General features: G+C 42.8%; 1 protein-coding gene across 1 annotated transcript in view; it reads right to left on the bottom strand.

Annotated features, from left to right (window-relative positions):
* Positions 1-2,636: 2,636 nt before the first annotated feature.
* Positions 2,637-17,365, bottom strand: part of AACS (acetoacetyl-CoA synthetase) — an 85,316-nt gene continuing 70,587 nt past the window's right edge. Inside the window, exons 15-18 of the mRNA XM_044004179.1 lie at positions 12,991-13,060; positions 10,204-10,262; positions 8,588-8,790; positions 2,637-4,085 (exon numbers count right to left, since the gene is read on the bottom strand). Coding sequence (XP_043860114.1) covers positions 3,948-4,085; positions 8,588-8,790; positions 10,204-10,262; positions 12,991-13,060 — 470 coding nt within the window. The 3' untranslated portion in view covers positions 2,637-3,947. The remainder of the gene's footprint in view (positions 4,086-8,587; positions 8,791-10,203; positions 10,263-12,990; positions 13,061-17,365) is intronic.

The raw sequence follows: 17,365 nt of genomic DNA, 5'->3' as shown, positions 1-17,365 counted from the left end.
TCATACTTGACACTGTGTGACCGTGGGCAAGTCACTTAACCCTCATTGCCCTGCCAAAAACAAACCAGTGGAGTGGCACGGTCAAGCTTGCACTCTAAGAATATCAGTGTGGCAGTTATGTGGGAAATGGATTGGAGAGAGAAAATGAAAGCAGGAAGACAAGTTGGGAGTCTAGTGCTATTGGCCTAGCTAAGAGATGATGAGGTGCTGAACAAGGATGGTGGCCACATGAATGAAAAGGAGATACACGTGAGAAATACTGAGACTGTAGAATCAGTGAAGAGTTACGGCTGAGTCCTAAGTTACAGATCTAAGTGAGCAGAAAAATGATGAAGTACCTCAAGAGGTGAAAGGGTCTGGAGGAAAGGATAATGAGTCCTGTTTTGGTCTTGTATTTGAAATGACGATAGGATGCCCTACTGGAGATGTCCGATAGGCAGTTGGTGATGCAGGACAAGTGTTCAGGAGAGACTAGGGCCGTACATATGGATTTACAGAGTTAATAGTCAAACCCACAAAAGCGGATCAGATCATCAAGAGAGAGAATAGTGAGAGAAGAGGGCCCAAGACAAAGCAGTAGATTACAGATTACAGCCATGCCAAGGAATTGGGACATAGATGATGATCCAGTAAAGGAGACTGGAATTGGCACATTGAAGGCACTTAATGAATACTTGTTGACTGACTCATTATATAGGATGGCTCTCTGGAAGGGGGGGTATCTTGGTGATGTCAGAAAAAAAGACATCAACAAAAATGTATTTATTTGTTTATTTATTTTGGTGAGGCAACTGGGGTTAAGTGATTTGCACAGGGTCACACAGCTAGTGAGCGTCAAGTGTCTCAGTCCGGATTTGAACTCAGGTCCTCCTGATTCCAGGACTAGTATTCTATCCACTGCACTACCTGGCTGTCCCTTAAAAATTTATTTTTTTTAAAAAGAGTAAAAAGTGTAATTCCTTGTAGAGGTGGAAGACACAAGGGGGTGAAACACTGCCTATAATGGCAGATTTTGTAGACAGGGGAGAAGGGGAGGTGGTCAGAACCAAGCAATGCTACACACAGAAGTTTCATAATTGAAACATTAATTCCCAGGGAGCAAACTTCCACAACCTCTCTCCCTGTCCCCACTGGAGGCATAACCAAAATAATACAGGGGAAGGATGCTAACCAGTGGCTACCCCCATTCTCTCATGGGCTCAGATGCAAGTCCTGATTCCATTACTTTTTCAACACAAAACTAGGCATCTTTTGATTCTGGTGATCCTGGTGCTTGGTAAGGGGAGCTAGTGTTTGCTCTTAGAGGAGGGAAAGCGGCAGACTAGCATTCCCAGATTATCCAGGGGGAATAATAAACCGGAGAAATCAGAGACCTCCTCAAGTGCACATAGGCCCTCTGTATAAAGAGGGATATTCTAACACAAGGGTTATACTTCCAACTCTAAATCTTTGGTCATATTGTTCCCCCTCTGGAATGTCTTCTCCCCACCTCTCCACCTCGCCAAATGCAGTCTATCCTTCAAGGCCTGGCTCCAAATCCATGTATGCACTACTCCATGAAAGCTTTCCCTGACTTCAACGGTCCACATGCAAGCCTCCATGCTCAAAACTTACACCATACCTATCTCCCGTCTCTTTCCCCTTGGCATTTAATTACATAGTGCCTTGTGTTATTTGTCAAATTGTTCTGTGTATATGTTCTCCCTGAGCAGACTGTAAGTGAAGTCTTGGAGCACAGCGACTGAGTCTTGTATTTCTCCTACATTAATTCCCCCAGAGCTCCTTGGAAGGTGTCCTGCTAAGGTGGAAAGGACACTGGATTTGGAGACAGAGGGGTGGGCTTCCATTCGTGGCTCTGCAACTCATAACCTAGGGGACCATGGGCAAATCAGCTCACCTCAGCGCCTCGTTTTTTCCAAACTGTACAATGAGGGAGCTGGACTCTAAAGTATTTCCAAGTTTTTTGGGTTTTTTGGGTTTTTGTAGGCAATGGGGGTTAAGTGACTTGCCCAGGGTCACACAGCTAGTTAAGTGTCAAGTGTCTGAGGCCGGATTTGAACCCAGGTACTCCTGAATTCAGGGCTGGTGCTTTAACCACTGCGCCATCTAGCTGCCCCCTGTTTCCAAGTTTTAAACCCATGACACTATGTGCGAATATGAAAAGTGACATTGTGTTGATTGTTAATCAGAGCCTAATACTCACCTGCAAGGATACCTACAACCAAGACTTCAAACACAACTCACACAAATCGACGTCCTCCCCATTCCTGCAATGGCCTGGTTAGAAAACCACAGCTATAAACCTACAGAGCTCCTGACTTCCTCAAAGGTCAGAAGACTATGCCTACTGGATCATGAGTGTGACACAGAGAAAAACTGTGTTCCCTAACACAGACCAAACTCTGACTCCCATGTCCCATGTAAATCTGAAGGTAGACACGAGAATTCTGGCTGAGACCCCCCAATGGCTCAAAACACTAATCACTCTTATTGGAAAAATGATTACAAATGCACAACTTGCTGGTGAGGAGACGCAGGTGTCAGTATAAAAATGTATCAATATGACAATATGGCAATATGTCTGTGGAAATTAGCACATTCATCCTTTTAAAAAATGACAGACATTTATACATATGTATAATGTATAGATATATCCATTTATTTGTTGCACCATATTCCCAACAGCACTTTTCCCCTTTGTAGTATAACCTGGAAGGAAAAAAAAACTTAAAAGATTAACTCATTTGGAACATTGTGCTTTGTTGAAAAAATACAAAAAAAGAATACCAGAGTTTGTAAAATTCATACTAGGATAAAATAAAGAGTTCACCACAACAATATGTCGTTGTAACATGGGAAGCTCTAATAACAAAAATTCAAGATGAAACTAAAGAAATCAACATATCCAGAAAGTACAATAATATCAGAAACTGAAGGAGTATTTTCCTGAGGGCACAACAGGCTCAGCCACACTACTGGGCATCTCCATCTTGCTGAGAACCCAGGGCCAGCCCCAGTGCTAGAAGGACGCCAAGGCTAAACACATTACACAGGGAAATGTCCCCATTTGTACTTCCAGAAAAGGAAACATCACCCAATGGTACAAATGTCTATCACCAAAACACACAAACCCAACACTTCACAATTACATCAAAAAAAAAATTTAACTACTAAAAATTAAAATCAATTCAAAAGGTAAGTCCTATGAAATAGTCAAATCCATTTGTCAATATGAAAGTGCAGTCTTCTCACAAATCTGGTTCAATGAGCTGTTCTATCCTAGCATAGGCACATATAACACAGTCTAACAGTCACTCAGTTGGAGAGTTTGTAGCAATCAGCTGTGAACAGCCCTGGGACTAGAGCTACACCTAGACCTAAGGAACTGCTGGTGCTCAGTGAGAGACTGGCACCTCCCAAGGAGCTGTCCAAGGTCCAGAGTAAAACATAAACTACATTTTTAAGTCCTGAGGCTCCGCTTCCCCTGGAGGAATGAACAAGGTCATTCACCCCTCAGGACAAGGAACTATTTGAGAGGGTTTCGGCTTACCTAGAACATTAGCCAGGCCTTCACCTTCCTCTTGGACATCCATGGCCACAACATATACACATGCACTCCTATATACAGTTTATGTGTGTCTGTGTGTTTGCGTGTGTAGCCCTACACACAAAGTCTCTCTTTAACTAGATATACAGACAGATAAATAACCCCACCCCCAAAGCTACCTTTCCCTCTAAAAATCAGGATTATTCTCCAGGCTGTCAAAGATGCAGGATGCAAGGTCGATTTAACTGCTAAAGAGGGAATCATTTCCTCCCACTAGTTTTATAAAGCACTTTGTGTAAGTTTCTTTTTTTGAAAGAATTCTCAGTATTTAAATAATTTTTGAAGATAGGAGAGTTCTATGTACAAATGGGTGTCAGGGATATGTACAACTGAATCACATTTAGAAATTCTGAAGCTCGGGAATATTCTGGTACAAGTCCAAGGACTCGGGGTTGGAGAATGAGCCACGCTGCTCCACCGACTTCCCAGCAATGATGTGTTTCACCGCAACTTCCACTTTCTTCCCATTAATTGTATACTGCAAGAGAAGAGAGAAGGGAAAGTGTCAAGACATTCTCAATCAAAATCCTCCCCACCACATGCACATCCTGTTGAAGACAATCACTTGCCCTGCTCAGACAAGGATTTCTGTATCTGACCACGTGCCACATGCCTCCGTCTAAGGCCTCGAGCCCTCCAGGGCACCAGGCGAACATAACTGCTTTCCTTTCATTGGGAAGAATGCCTGCTCCTGCCAAAGCTCACTCTCCTGGTCCAGAACTTAAGCACCACTCAATGTCATGAGCACTAGTAAGACACCTGCCATGTACCAGGCACTGTGTTTTAGACACTGGAGACACAATTCTATTTTCAGAGTCTCCATACTTTCTCTACTGGATGATAGGACAGAGAGATAAACATAACACTTTTTTTTTTTGGTGGGGCAATGAGGGTTAAGTGACTTGCCCAGGGTCACACAACTAGTTAAGTGTCAAGTGTCTGAGGCTGCATTTGAACTCAGGTCCTCCTGAATCTAGGGCTGGTGCTTTATCCACTGCTCCACCTAGCTGTCCCCTAAACATAACACTCTTAAGAGAGAGCAGGAAGAAGGGAAAGGATAGATGGCATAAATGGCTCTAGAAGTATCTTTCTAATACTGAAATCAGGGGGACTGTGGACAACTACATGGAGGTGACACTTGAGTTGAACCCTGAAGTAAGAGAAGAAATTCGAAAGGTGGAGGAGAAAAGGGAGCGCCTTATTTGACATGCCAGCTCTCTTCTCCTCACAGAAATGAAAGCACCAAACTGTAGAACATCAAAGTCAGTTTGACCAAGCCTATTACTCCAATATTACAAGTGAATCCAGTCTTCATCACTGCACAGGGCTTCTGTTCAGCATCAGTAACACATGGGGAAGAACTAAACCATGGCAGAGGCCTTGGCTTCAGAAAGTTTACAATCAAACACAGACAGTACAAGAGTTCATTCTTGCTTCTTGGCCACTCCTCAGGGTTCAGACTCAGAGACTAGAAGGTAAACTAAGTATGTTTTGTCAAAGTGAGATGCTCAATTCCTATAAAATCAAGGAAAGCCTTCCTGGAAGAAACATTTCAAAGAGTACGGTCAGGGAAGGCTTAAAAGCGGAGATGTCAAAGAACTTCCAAGAAATAAGGCTGCTAAGAGGCCATGGGGTCACCAAAGGAATGAAACATGATCAATGAATTTCCAGGTAATTCTTCAATACTTTCTCTTTTGCCATCAGGTCTGACTGCTAACAATTCTAGTTGGAAATTTCTTTCTGTATTTCTCTCTCTAGAAATGTGTTGTTTCCCCCTCCACACTCTCCATCAAAATTGGATTTAAGGGGGGGCAGCCGGGTGGTGCAGTGGATAAAGTACTGGCCCTGAGTTCAAAATCCAGCCTCAGACACTTGACACTTAACTAGCTGTGTGACCCTGGGCAAGTCATTTAACCCCCATTGCCCCTCACAAAAAACAACAAAACAAAACAAAAACAAAAAAACAAGCAAAAAACCAAAACGAAACAAAAATTGGATTTAAAGGGCAGGTAGGTGGCGCAGAGGACAGAGCACCTGCCCTGGAGTTCAAATCCGGCCTCAGACACTTGACACTTACTAGCTGTGTGACCCTGGGCAAGTCACTTAAACCCCAACTGCCTCACCAAAAAAAAAGTCAAATGTCTCCTGTGCTGTATAAGTTCTAGACAAAAGGGCCCAAGGGACCAAAAATATGTCTCTCTCATCAGTCAGGAAAATGGACTATCATTTAAGGATAAAGTGTGCTGCTGTTGCCTTTAGTGGAAAAACCCCAAGCCTCAGCCTCTCTTGGCTCTTGGATATGTTAGTGATCAGGAAAGTTGCCAAATGTCTTAACTCAAGTATCTGCATATGATGGGAGGGCATGTAGAAACTGAAATAGTAAATTCAGGTTCTCACCAGCCCAATGGGCTCCATGGGAAGGGGCAAAAGTAAATCATTTTGTTCTTTGGGGCCTCTTGCCAAGATTGTTTTCTCCAGCTCTGAATGAATTCAGTCTAATTTTATAGCTAGTTAGTGTGCTTCTACTATGAGCTCAGCACTCTGTTACAAAGTATCATGTGTGGTTGGGAAGAAGGAGAGATTTTTTATAAAGGCAATGTAGGGGGGCAGCTAGGTGGCGCAGTGGATAGAGCACCGGCCCTGGATTCAGGAGGACCTGAGTTCAAATATGACCTCAGACACTTAACACTTACTAGGTGTGTGACCCTGGGCAAGTCACTTAACCCCAATTGCCTCACTAAAAAAACAAACAAACAAACAAACAAAAAAGTCAATGTAGGCCTAATGGTAAAAAAAAAAAATCACAACTTCAGGATTTCGATCAGAACAAGTGAAGTGTGTGCTGAAGTCACTGGAGAAGGCTTCATGGAAGAGACAGATCTTGAGCCAGGCCAGAGGGACAGATATTTGGAGAAATGAACAGGAGAGGAGCGATTCTAGGAAGAGCAAAGAGGCGGAAATGAGAAGGAACCATCCAAAAGGTCTCAGGAAGACAACAAGAGTGTTGGAGGGGACCTTAAAAATCATCTAAGTCCAGCCCCTCACTTGATAGACTCAGTCCCACTTCAAGAAGACAGGCATACTATCACACTGTTAAGGAAACTGTGAATTGGTCCAGCCATCCTAGAAAAATAATCTGGAAAAAAAGATGACTAAAATGTCCATACCCCTTGACAGAGATTCCACCACCAGGCAAGAACTCCAAGGAAATCAAAGAGAGAAAAAGAAAGAGCTCGATTATAGCAACAAAACAAAACAAAACTAGATACAAACAAGTGTCCCTGCAGCTGAAGTGTATTTGCTTTGCACATATTTATATCTTTATATGCTGCTTTCCCCCGCAGAGTATAAGCTCCTTTAGGGCAGGGGTGGTTCGGTTTTTCTTTATGTAACCACAGGACCTGAGAAATCATTGCTGACAGAGCAGTGGATCATTACTGCACTTTGATAAGTGACACACCTAAGAAGAATTCAAAGAAACACAGAACTGATGGAAAGTAAAGTAGGCAAAAGTAGGGAAACAGTATCTAAAACTCCAGCAAGGTCAAAAGAAAAAGCAATATGGAAACTGAGTGTTGTATCATTACAATGAACAAGGTCAGTCCAGGAGAAGAGTTCAGATGATTCCCCTACTTTCCTCCCTTCCTCAGAGAGGTGGGAAACTGAGGGTATGAAAGGTAAATGTCAGACACACTTGATATGTGAGTTGTTCCGCTAAAGTGGCTTTTTCTTCTTTTTTAATCTCTGTTAGAAGGAATACCCACTGGATGAGAGAAATGAAAGGACACGTCTGAGAACTAAAGTGAGGTCAAAACAACAGGTAAGCCCCATACAGGGAGAATGACTTGCTCAAGGTCACCCAGTGAATTCACCCAAAGACAGGCCAAGGGCCCGGGCCTGCCTCTCTCATCACAGTTTTACACACAGCAGCAGACACTCATTTGATATACCTCCAGTTTGTACATTTCTGCATTTTCAGATGAACTGTCCTCATCCATTCTCCATATTCCCATTCCTAATCCATAGCAATTATCAGATTTCCTGACACATGATTAAGAAGAAATCCTAACAGTTCAAGATAGTCTGTTCCCTTTTTAAGCAAAAGAAAGAAACTCAAGGTTGTCAGACAAAGAAACTAGTTCTAATGATCTGAACATTTGAATGGACCTATATTGGTCAATATTTCCTAATAATGCATTTCCATGCCTAAATGATGTTTAAGATTGTGTCTTACACATTCACACCAACTTCTGGGCAGCATTTTATTTTGCTTTTCTCATAGTGGATCAATTCCATTTCAAAAAATATGTTAACCAGGTGGTGTTTTCTTGTGGTCTTTCCCTGGGAGCCATAGATTTTGTAAGCTTAAAATACATAATACTGTTTGTACACACAGGCGTGTATGCACACACATGCTCAGCAGTTTGTATTTTAGGTTTACAGAAGGCTCTCGTTTTGTAAGCAAATGAGAGCTAAAGCTGCTCTCCAATCTGGGTGAATTCCTACTCTTGCCTCAAATGAAAATCTCAGCAGATGGAAACCAAAAAGGGGAGGCCAGCCTTCTCCAGCTAAGCTTCTAAGATACCTCAATCTATACTTTCCTTCTTCCTCATAGTTTAATATGAAACCTAAAGAGGAGAGACAGCACCTCAGTAGCTCTAAAAAGTCACAATTCATCGTCTGGGGAATACTTCCAAGAAGGCACAAAAACCAAGGATTTCTATTGGGCTCTATTCACATCCAATGGGCATATATGCTTACCAAAGACTGTTTTCAATGCAATCTCGGGAAAGTAGAAGGCAGGAAAGCAAAAGAAGACAAGGCACTAGACAATGCTGAGAAACCATGCAGAAACTGTGGGCACAGCCCTTGGCTGCAGAGTCTCCCTGCACGTCTGCTCCAAGGCAGATGATAACTGCCTAACGGTTATTCCAAAAACGACAGAAAAGAAAGCCACCTGGGAGAGGGTCCTCAACGTACCGGGACGTCCTTGGTCTCCAGGATGAGGCTGGGGACGTGCCTGGCTGACAAGCCAAGGCGGATGGCATCCTTCATCCTCTTCACCAAGTCCTGACTGAAGGAATGCTCAGGAGCCATCTTCAGGAACAGGATAACTCTCTCTTCCCCATCTTTATTGTACTGGGGGATACACAGGCTGTCCATGACTTCCTCAAAGGCTTCCACTGTGGAATAAAAAAACAACCCCCACCTCTTGTCAACTCTCCAGTCTGGGTTTTACTCCAATCTAAGTCTCCCCAATTTACCCGCCCTTCTTCTCCCACTTCTTTTTCTACCTATATATATATATATATATATATATATATATACACACACACACACACATGCTCAACAATCCCAATGGGAAGCCTTCAGGACCTCCTATATTGCTTCTCTCTGTGGATCTGGAGTCCCAGAAGGAGCCAGGTAAATGGTACAAAAAGGAGCTCTTCTGCAAAGAGTCCCCTAAGTCTCTACAGGGTGTATCAGAAACCATGTTTGCTAATACTTTGGCCTTTATGGTATAAACAGCAACCTATTTAGTCCATCACAACTGTAATAGACCTGAAATTCTCCTATCTACCCACAATACTCCTTAATGCTGCCCCCTACAGATCACTGAGACTTTGGGGAGAGGAATGGGAGCAATTCTTTGAGATTTTTAAAAGAAGACTGAAAATATGCTTTGTATAACTAAGATGCACTCGTTAATAGTGCATAACAACTTAGGCCTTTCTTCAACAGCATTATGATGCTTTGTTGTTAAGAGGAAACTTCACATGGCTATCACTGTTAACCACATTTAGGCTGCAGCTATTTTTCCACCTGTTGGCTGCTCCAAAGGAACTTAGCTGAGAGGGAAGAGCACCTGAATAAGATGGGGCAGAGACCCAAAAAAGCCTCTTACACAACGGGAGCTTAAAAAAATCAAAACTGTTAACTGAACGGTATTTGTTATGGTCAAACACTTAAGTACAAACAGTTGGGTGTACAAATGTCTAAGGCACTGGCTGAAGTTCAAGCATAAGCATCCACTGATTTATATTTTCAGCAAAGCTTGCCTTTTAACAAATTTTCTTTAAAGAAGCAGGAGGCAAGAGATCCTGGGAGGCCTAAAACCTGAGCTCTTGTTCCAGCTGTGCCACTTATTAGGGACCTCAGTTTCATTTGTAAAATGAGGAGTTTAAACCCAATCATCTCTAACGGCCACTCCAGCTTCATGAAACTATGTGTCTACCTAAGCCTTAACTGTTTAAGTCTAGTACAAAAATCAGCATCAGGACATCTGGGCTCCAGTTTATGTTCTAACAATAACTGGTGTGTAACTGGCCACGCCCTTGCACTCAGGGGAGATCAGTCCTCCTTCACTTGCAGATAACACTGATTATCGTTTTAACATATTATGAGGCTAAGACTAGATAATTCCTGAAAGCACTTAGAAATGGGAAGAAGTCTCCAACACAGAGGCAAATGATTAAGTGGCCTGCTTAGAAATAAAAACCTGGAACTTGGAAATTCCTAGTTCTGCACCTCAAATGTCCCCGCAATATTTCTCTTTGCTAGTGGAGGCCAAGTAGTAAGTGAAAAAGAAGCCATACCAATATTATAAATTTCAGAGCTGCCAAAGCGGACTCCATTAGGGTTGAGCGTCCCATCACTGAAAATAAATACAAAGACATTAATCCAGAGCTGCTCATCAGAGAGGTGGCAGGCAATGAGACGTTTCTCATAAGCATCACCCACTGTTACATTTATAACCCAATACATAGCTAAAAGACACACTGAAAATCAAATATCAAGACTTTCAAATGAGATCTTAGTTAATAACTTTCCACCTTCGTGAAAAATTATCCAGTGTCTCCAATGGAGAGTAGGGAGAGAAGTAGATTTGAATTCTTCCTCCAACACTGATTGGCCATGTGGCCCTAGCAAGTGGGCCTCAGTTATTTCATCTCTGAAATGGAGTTAGTAATATCTACACCACCCAGGGTTGTTGTGAAGATCAAATAACAAAGTATGTGAAGCACTCTGAAAACATAATAGATAACTGGGCCATTACACTCTTATTCTATCTAGTGAGGAGTTCTCACTCCAATAGCTCCCTTCCCCATAAGGAACAAGAGGCTGCCTTGGAGTCATCTAGACTGACCTGTCCTTCACACACCCCCCTGTGTCCTGAGCAAACACTCCCAAGTACATACATGTGTGCCAAGCTGGAAGAACTCAAAACTCAATTCAACCACCAATTATTACTAAAACAGCCTCTGCCCTCAAGGAGCTTATTACATTCTGCTGGGAGGATACAACACAGACACAGATAAAAATGATAGACAAAGTAACTTCAGGACAACTTCACCACTGAGGAGGGAAGGAAGGAGGACAGGGCAGTCCCTTGTAGGAGGTAGCACTGGTTTGAGGCCTGACAGAAGCCAGAGCCTCTAAAGGAGGAGGTGGAAAAGGACTGCATTGCAGGCAGAGAAGTCCTACTAGGCAGACAGAGGAAGGAGATGAGGAGCACAAGGGAGACCAGTTTGGCTAGAACACAGAGCAGGAAACGGGGAGTTAGGTGAAAAAAAATCAGGCAAAGTGAGGTGGAGCCAGACTGTGAAAGGCCTTAAATGCTCAACAGAAAAGTTTCTATTTTATTTTCTAAGTAATAAGGAGCCCTAAGCTTTCTAACAAAGGGAATGACACGATGAGACATGTGCTTTAGGTAGAATTTCTGGGCAGCCATTTGAAAGACAGATTGGAGGGGGGGGGGATGGAAGTAAAGAAACCAATTAATACGTAATAGGCTTCTGCAGTGGTCTAAATAAAAAGTGATGAGGGTCTGAACTAGAACAACAGTAATAGTAATAACAATAATAACTAGCATTTATATAGTACTTTAAGGTTTACAAAGTACTTTACATATTAGCTCATTTAATCCTCACAAGAATCCTGGGAGTAGGTGCTATTATTAGACTCATTAAATTGAGACAGAGATTAAGAAACTGGGAAACTTGCCCAGGGTCACAGTTAGTGACTGTCTGGTGCCAAATTTGAACTTGGGTCTTCCTGACTAAAAGATGAGTAAGATACAACTCCTGCCTTTGAGAGTAAAGGAGAAAATATGAATACCAAAAAAAAATCAAGATCAGTACTAAGGAGTCTATGCTAAGGGTCAGATCAATGGCAGAAAGAAGTTTAGGGGAGGGAGCATTCACTGAAGACCAGCAGCTTCCTGGAAGGGACAGAACTTGAGTTAGGTAAAACCCAGGTAAGGGGATACCTGAAGAGCAACCAGGCAGACAGAATAATGCCCAGAAAGGTGAACGGGAATGCATAAGGCCTTTCCAGGAGTCAACAAAGGGAACTAGAGAGGGGTGCAGTGGAAGGTAAGGCTGGCATCAGGCCAGGCCCAGATGGTTCAGGGAATGAATAAGAACTGACATTCATATAAGATGTCCCAAAAGTCTTAGTGCAGGTGTAACCTTTAATAACTTTGGAAGTCTAAATGCTAAAAACAACTTTTAAAGCCTAATTATTTAATTTTTAAATGCTTATTTAGTTTTGTGAATTTTTAATAACCAAGTTTTTGTTTTAATTTTAACAAGACAGGTTCTGGATGACACCTCGTCAGTCTGGAGGTCGACCTTGGTTAACTGATCTATGTCCATTAGACTTTTTTTGGTGGGGTCATGTCACCACTATCATGCATGCACCATCCTCTAGATCATCCTCTAGATAATCTTTATGCCAGGATGACAAATGTAATCCTTTCAGGGACTGAGTAAGAGCTGAGGAAAGCTTTTGCAAATTTATTCAGAAATAGATTTGAGCAATGTGTAATTTTTCATAATGTTATGAATTTTCATAACAAACATCAAAATGTAAGAAATGTCAATAACTAATCTCTATAATGTTCTTTTCCTAAGTCTGTAGCATTTATAATTCTGAAGTTATTAAAACTTTGAACTGCACCAAGTGTTTTGGGACACACCTTTAAGGCCCCAAAGTGTTTTCATCCCCTCATTAGCAGGCTCAGAAAAGCTAAGAGACTTGCTCACAGTCACATAGCTACTGAGTGTCAGAGGTAGGAGTCCGAAGGCTGTAGCCACCACATTGTGCTCTGTTCGAAATAACAGTCTCCTGTGTCAGACTGGGGAACTAAGAGTTGAAGGAGTCCCATGGAATACCCAGACCTCCCCCCTAACACTGGCATTAAGGATGATACTGAGAAAGGATTTAGGAGCTAGTCTGACGACCCATCCTTCTTGGCCCCCCTGCCCACTCATCACCCCTTGCTCATACTTGCTTTCCTCTGCCCTGCCCCCTATAAAAATGAAGTGGTTGGCCTGGATATCACCTGAATGTGGCTATAAAGCAAGATAATGGCACCTTACCTCCGACCAAGCATGATGATGCCTCCAGTCTTGGGATTTATTTTACAGTAGTCACCGTGTGCCCAAACACCTTCACACAGACAAAAGGCAGAAAAAAGGTCAGTTCTCTGGTGCAGAAGTTCTGCAAACACAATAGCCTGTGTAGACTTCTGAGGCCGGCACTTCAGTGATAACACACCACTATTTCTATACAAGATGCTCCTGGCTGACCACTCTCCCAAGAATGTGTGCTGAGATGTTTTCCCAGTAAACCTGTTAAAATCTCCCCCATGGTTACCCTGCTGACCAGGATGCCTGGCTGGGTTAGGCTGAGATGGGTGCTAGGCCATTGTAAAGAGAAAAAACCAAGGAGTCTAGACAAGGGCCCGTGAAGATGCCCTCACTAGCCTGGTGTTCTAGCCCACCGAGGAGGGAACCTCTCTACTGTCAAAACTTGGGGAGGAAAATAAAGTTCCTGCTTGTAACCACACCTCTCACTCCACTCCTCCTCCTCCCAAGTGCTGGATGGTAGGTGCTTCCCTCAGCCCACCAAAAAAAGCCTAAAGAAAGTCCGGTCCCTGACAGGAAACTACCATGAGAGAACAGTTGATCCCTCCTCAGAGCCTTGGGCTATATGGTGAATGTTTAATTCTCCACACTAATAGAAACCAGAGTGGAATACAAACAATCCAAAAACGGTTCCTATTTTGCTCATGTTTCCCATGAATGTTGCTACAGCACTACTGTGAGAAAGTCAAAATACAAAAAGTCTCAGGGAGTCACTGTGGCCTCAGAAAATCAAACAAACCTAATAACTGCGCCATTTCAGAATTACTCTAAGGGGCAGCAGGATACAATGGGAAGAAAACGGAATTTGAAATCCACATTCAAAAATCCCACTTCCACCACTCACTCCATGTATGACCCTGGGCAAGTCCCTTAACTTCCCTAGAGCTGGTTTCCTCAACTGTTAAAAAAAAAAAATGAGAGGCCTGGACTGGAGAGTCTGTATGGTCCCATTCTTCCTGCTCCACCCTGTACGATCTTAGGTAGAGTGCGGGCTACAAGCCATCTCCCTTCTCTACTCCAAAGAGTTCTGTGTTTTCATCCTCTGAAGAAAGTATTACTAAATCTGAATGTTAAATGAGCTCCTAGAGAACCAGGAAGTCAAGATTTAGGGACAGCAGAAAAGTCACTCCCAATGATGATAATGATGATGACAAAAGCAGAGAGCTTCAATATTTGCAAAGTGCCGTCCGTCCTTGGTCTCATTTGATTCCTACAACCACCCTGAGAGGTGAGAGAGGTACTACTATTGTTTCCATTTTGCAAACGAGGGAACTGAGGAACTGAGGCAGAGGGAACTTGCCTGGGCCCTACAGTTACTGTCTTAAGGTAAGATTGGAATTGACATCTTCCTCACTACAAAGTCCAGGGCCCTACCCACTATCCCATGCTATCCCATCTATGTGTGCTTATTCAAAGTGGAAGCCGCATATGATGCCCAGAGCCATCTGCAATTTGCTTTTTTCCTCTCTCCCAAGTGAAAGAAATGAAACCATCTCATTCTCATATGGCTCTTAACTAAAAGATTTACACACATGCACAAGCTAAAAACCAAATCCATTCCCAGGCTGACAAATTATATGCCAAGTCTGAGCCGGAAGCAAATCAGTAAAATCAAGAAAAAGCTAGCAGCTTCTAAAAGAAGGCCCTGAGAGACTGAGAGCTATGGCAGGCCTGAGTGCTTTAAAGAATCCATTTTCATTTAAGAATTGGGCTAACATTACACATAGCTATTCTAGGTCGTGTGTAGTCAGTTTTCAAAACTGTTTTGTTTTTTTTTTATTGGGGGGGATGTCTATTTTCTTTGCCATTTAAAAGATATCAATACCTCTAATTACTGAAGCATTAAAAAGGTAAAAGAAAAATAGATAAAAGTCTGCCTAGGGGCAGCTAGGTGGTGCAGTGGATAGAGCACCGGCCCTGGATTCAGGAGTACCTGAGTTCAAATCCAGCCTCAGACACTTAACACTTACTAGCTGTGTGACCCTGGGCAAGTCGCTTAACCCCAATTGCCTCACTAAAAAAAAAAAAAGTCTGCCTAAAGAACTTGTCACTTGTGAAAATATTCCCCTAAGAAGTTTGTATCACCTACAAAATCAAACTGATGTTTGACAAGGGGCTATTGGAGTGGAGCTGCTTCTGGCTTCATCTCTGGGACATATTATCAACAAAGGAAAGAAAAAGCCTTGCAAGTGAAGGCAGGACTCCTCCTCTATCAGCCTACGTGTATGTGCTGTACTTGCACTGTCCTTCTCTCTTCTCTTATTTAAGTGGCAGAACTCATGCACATGGAAAAAAGGATGACCAAAGCCTAACCCACCTAATTGGTCCCTTTTAATTACAGAGGGCCCTGAATCTTTGGGAGGAAGGCCACAGTAACTTTCCTAGAATAAGTGATCAAAAAGAAAGAGGCTCCAAGAAAACAGAGCTCCAGGGTCTCTAGAACCCAGGCCAGCAACTGCAAGACAACTTCAAGGTTTTTGGCAACTCCACATAATTATACAAGAACGTAATCTAATTCAATGTAACAAGCATTATTGCCTCCTATGAGATAGGCAAAGAGGGTACAAAGACAAATGTAAAAGAGTCCTGACCCTCTAAGAGCTGATGATCTACTGGGAATGTAACATAAAAACAATGAAACTAAATAGTCAAATAGGGGTGAGAAAATCAAATACTAATTTAGCATTTTAGATTTGATTCTGTTCTGTAATTAATTCCATTCTATATCTTCCTGTGCCATATTTCTTTGTCTCTAAATTAAGTTCAACTAGATTGTGACTGGACAGAGCTCTGGCCCTGGAGTCAGGAAGACCCGAGTTCCAATGCAGTCTCAGACACTTACTAGCTGTGTGACCCTGGGCAAATCATTTAACTCTGCCTCATTTTCCTCATCTGTAAAATGAGGAGAAGGAAATGGCAACTCACTCCAGCATCTTTGCTGAGAAAACCCCAAAAGGGGACACAAAAGGTCGGATACCAGTGAATGACTTAACAACAATAAAGAAGTTCATGAATCCATAAGTTCAGTTTTCAGCTCCGAGTTAAGTTTAAAAGTTAAGTTTTACTTTACTGAAAGAAAATGGCTATCTCTGTTACCCCTAGCTGCCCTTGTATAGTTAGAAAAAAATCCGTTATCCTTGAAGGGTGCCGGTGGATGCCAGGGATTCTGGTCTGTTCTCTCTGCCACACTAGTTGTCCTTTGAGAAAGTCTGGTGTGTTATCGCTGTCAGGGTGGGACACCACAAGAGCAACAAGATGGAAGGAGCTTGGTGCTAGCCCTGCATCCCGGATTTCCATCCAATCGTACTGTTTTCCAACTGTTCTCTTGTACTTCCCCAAACCATGTGAAGGCTAGGAAGTCTCACCTTGTGGTCTTCTGGCTGGTGGAGGAGCTGAAAGGACCTCTTTTATTGGTAGCTGCTAGCCTTACCAAAAACTGAATGTGCTTTGTGCCTCAGTTTGCCTTATCTTCAATCACCCTTTAAACCAGGGCTCTGTCTCTGGCAGGGGCAACAAGGGACAATGGATAGAAGGCCTGGCTATCCTGTTCTCCTTGATGTCAAGCTTGTAAATTTTCCTGGCTTCCTAATTTGCAGAGCTATCATCTATAACAGAAATCTCAATCCAGAAGAATCCAAAGTGTTGAACTCCTCCTTTATAGCCTATTTCTATTTCCAATCACTGTAATCTTTGAGGAGAATGATTTCCCTAAGTTACTCTCCATTCTGTCAAGTCTGGCCCTTTGTCTTTAATCTGTCATCATAGGCCGTGGCGAGCGAGAGGCCAGAGAGGCATGCTGACTGCTTCTAGGACTTGGAACAAGTCCAGGTACGTCTAGACAGATAGCTATCCCATGGCTGCTCTATCCACCTCCTTCTCAAACTCCGTCTAGCTCAAGTCTTCATCTTTTTAGATGTGTCACACACAGCAGAGCGGCCAGCCCCAGGGCCATTTTTCCCACCTCAGGTACCAGTATATGCAAAGCTCTCCTGTTCAATCTGCTCTCATGACTTTGCCAGTGCGGCCAAAAGCTTGTGCTGAAACCTGGCAGGGGCCTACAGACAGTTGATCATCCTCTGGTGCCAGTCAAGTTCAATGCAATCTGCCATGTGGCTCCCACTCTATGACATCCATGGCTCCCTTCACTCAGTGATAGACAATACTGAGGGGTCTTCATTTCAAAGTGTCTAAATGAGACATAGTTTTTCTGACACAGACTAAAACCAGTGTGGTTCAACTGTTGGAATCTACTCATTCTGAGCCTGTAAAAATTCAACCTGTGCTGGGGTTTGTTTTTATATCATTTAAAAAGGGGCAGCAAGGCAGT

The sequence above is a fragment of the Dromiciops gliroides genome, chromosome 1 (assembly GCF_019393635.1).
Source record: "Dromiciops gliroides isolate mDroGli1 chromosome 1, mDroGli1.pri, whole genome shotgun sequence".
NCBI lineage: Eukaryota > Metazoa > Chordata > Mammalia > Microbiotheria > Microbiotheriidae > Dromiciops > Dromiciops gliroides.
The sequence above is the reverse complement of the archived record's forward strand: the minus strand, read 5'-3'. Positions and strand labels throughout refer to the sequence as shown.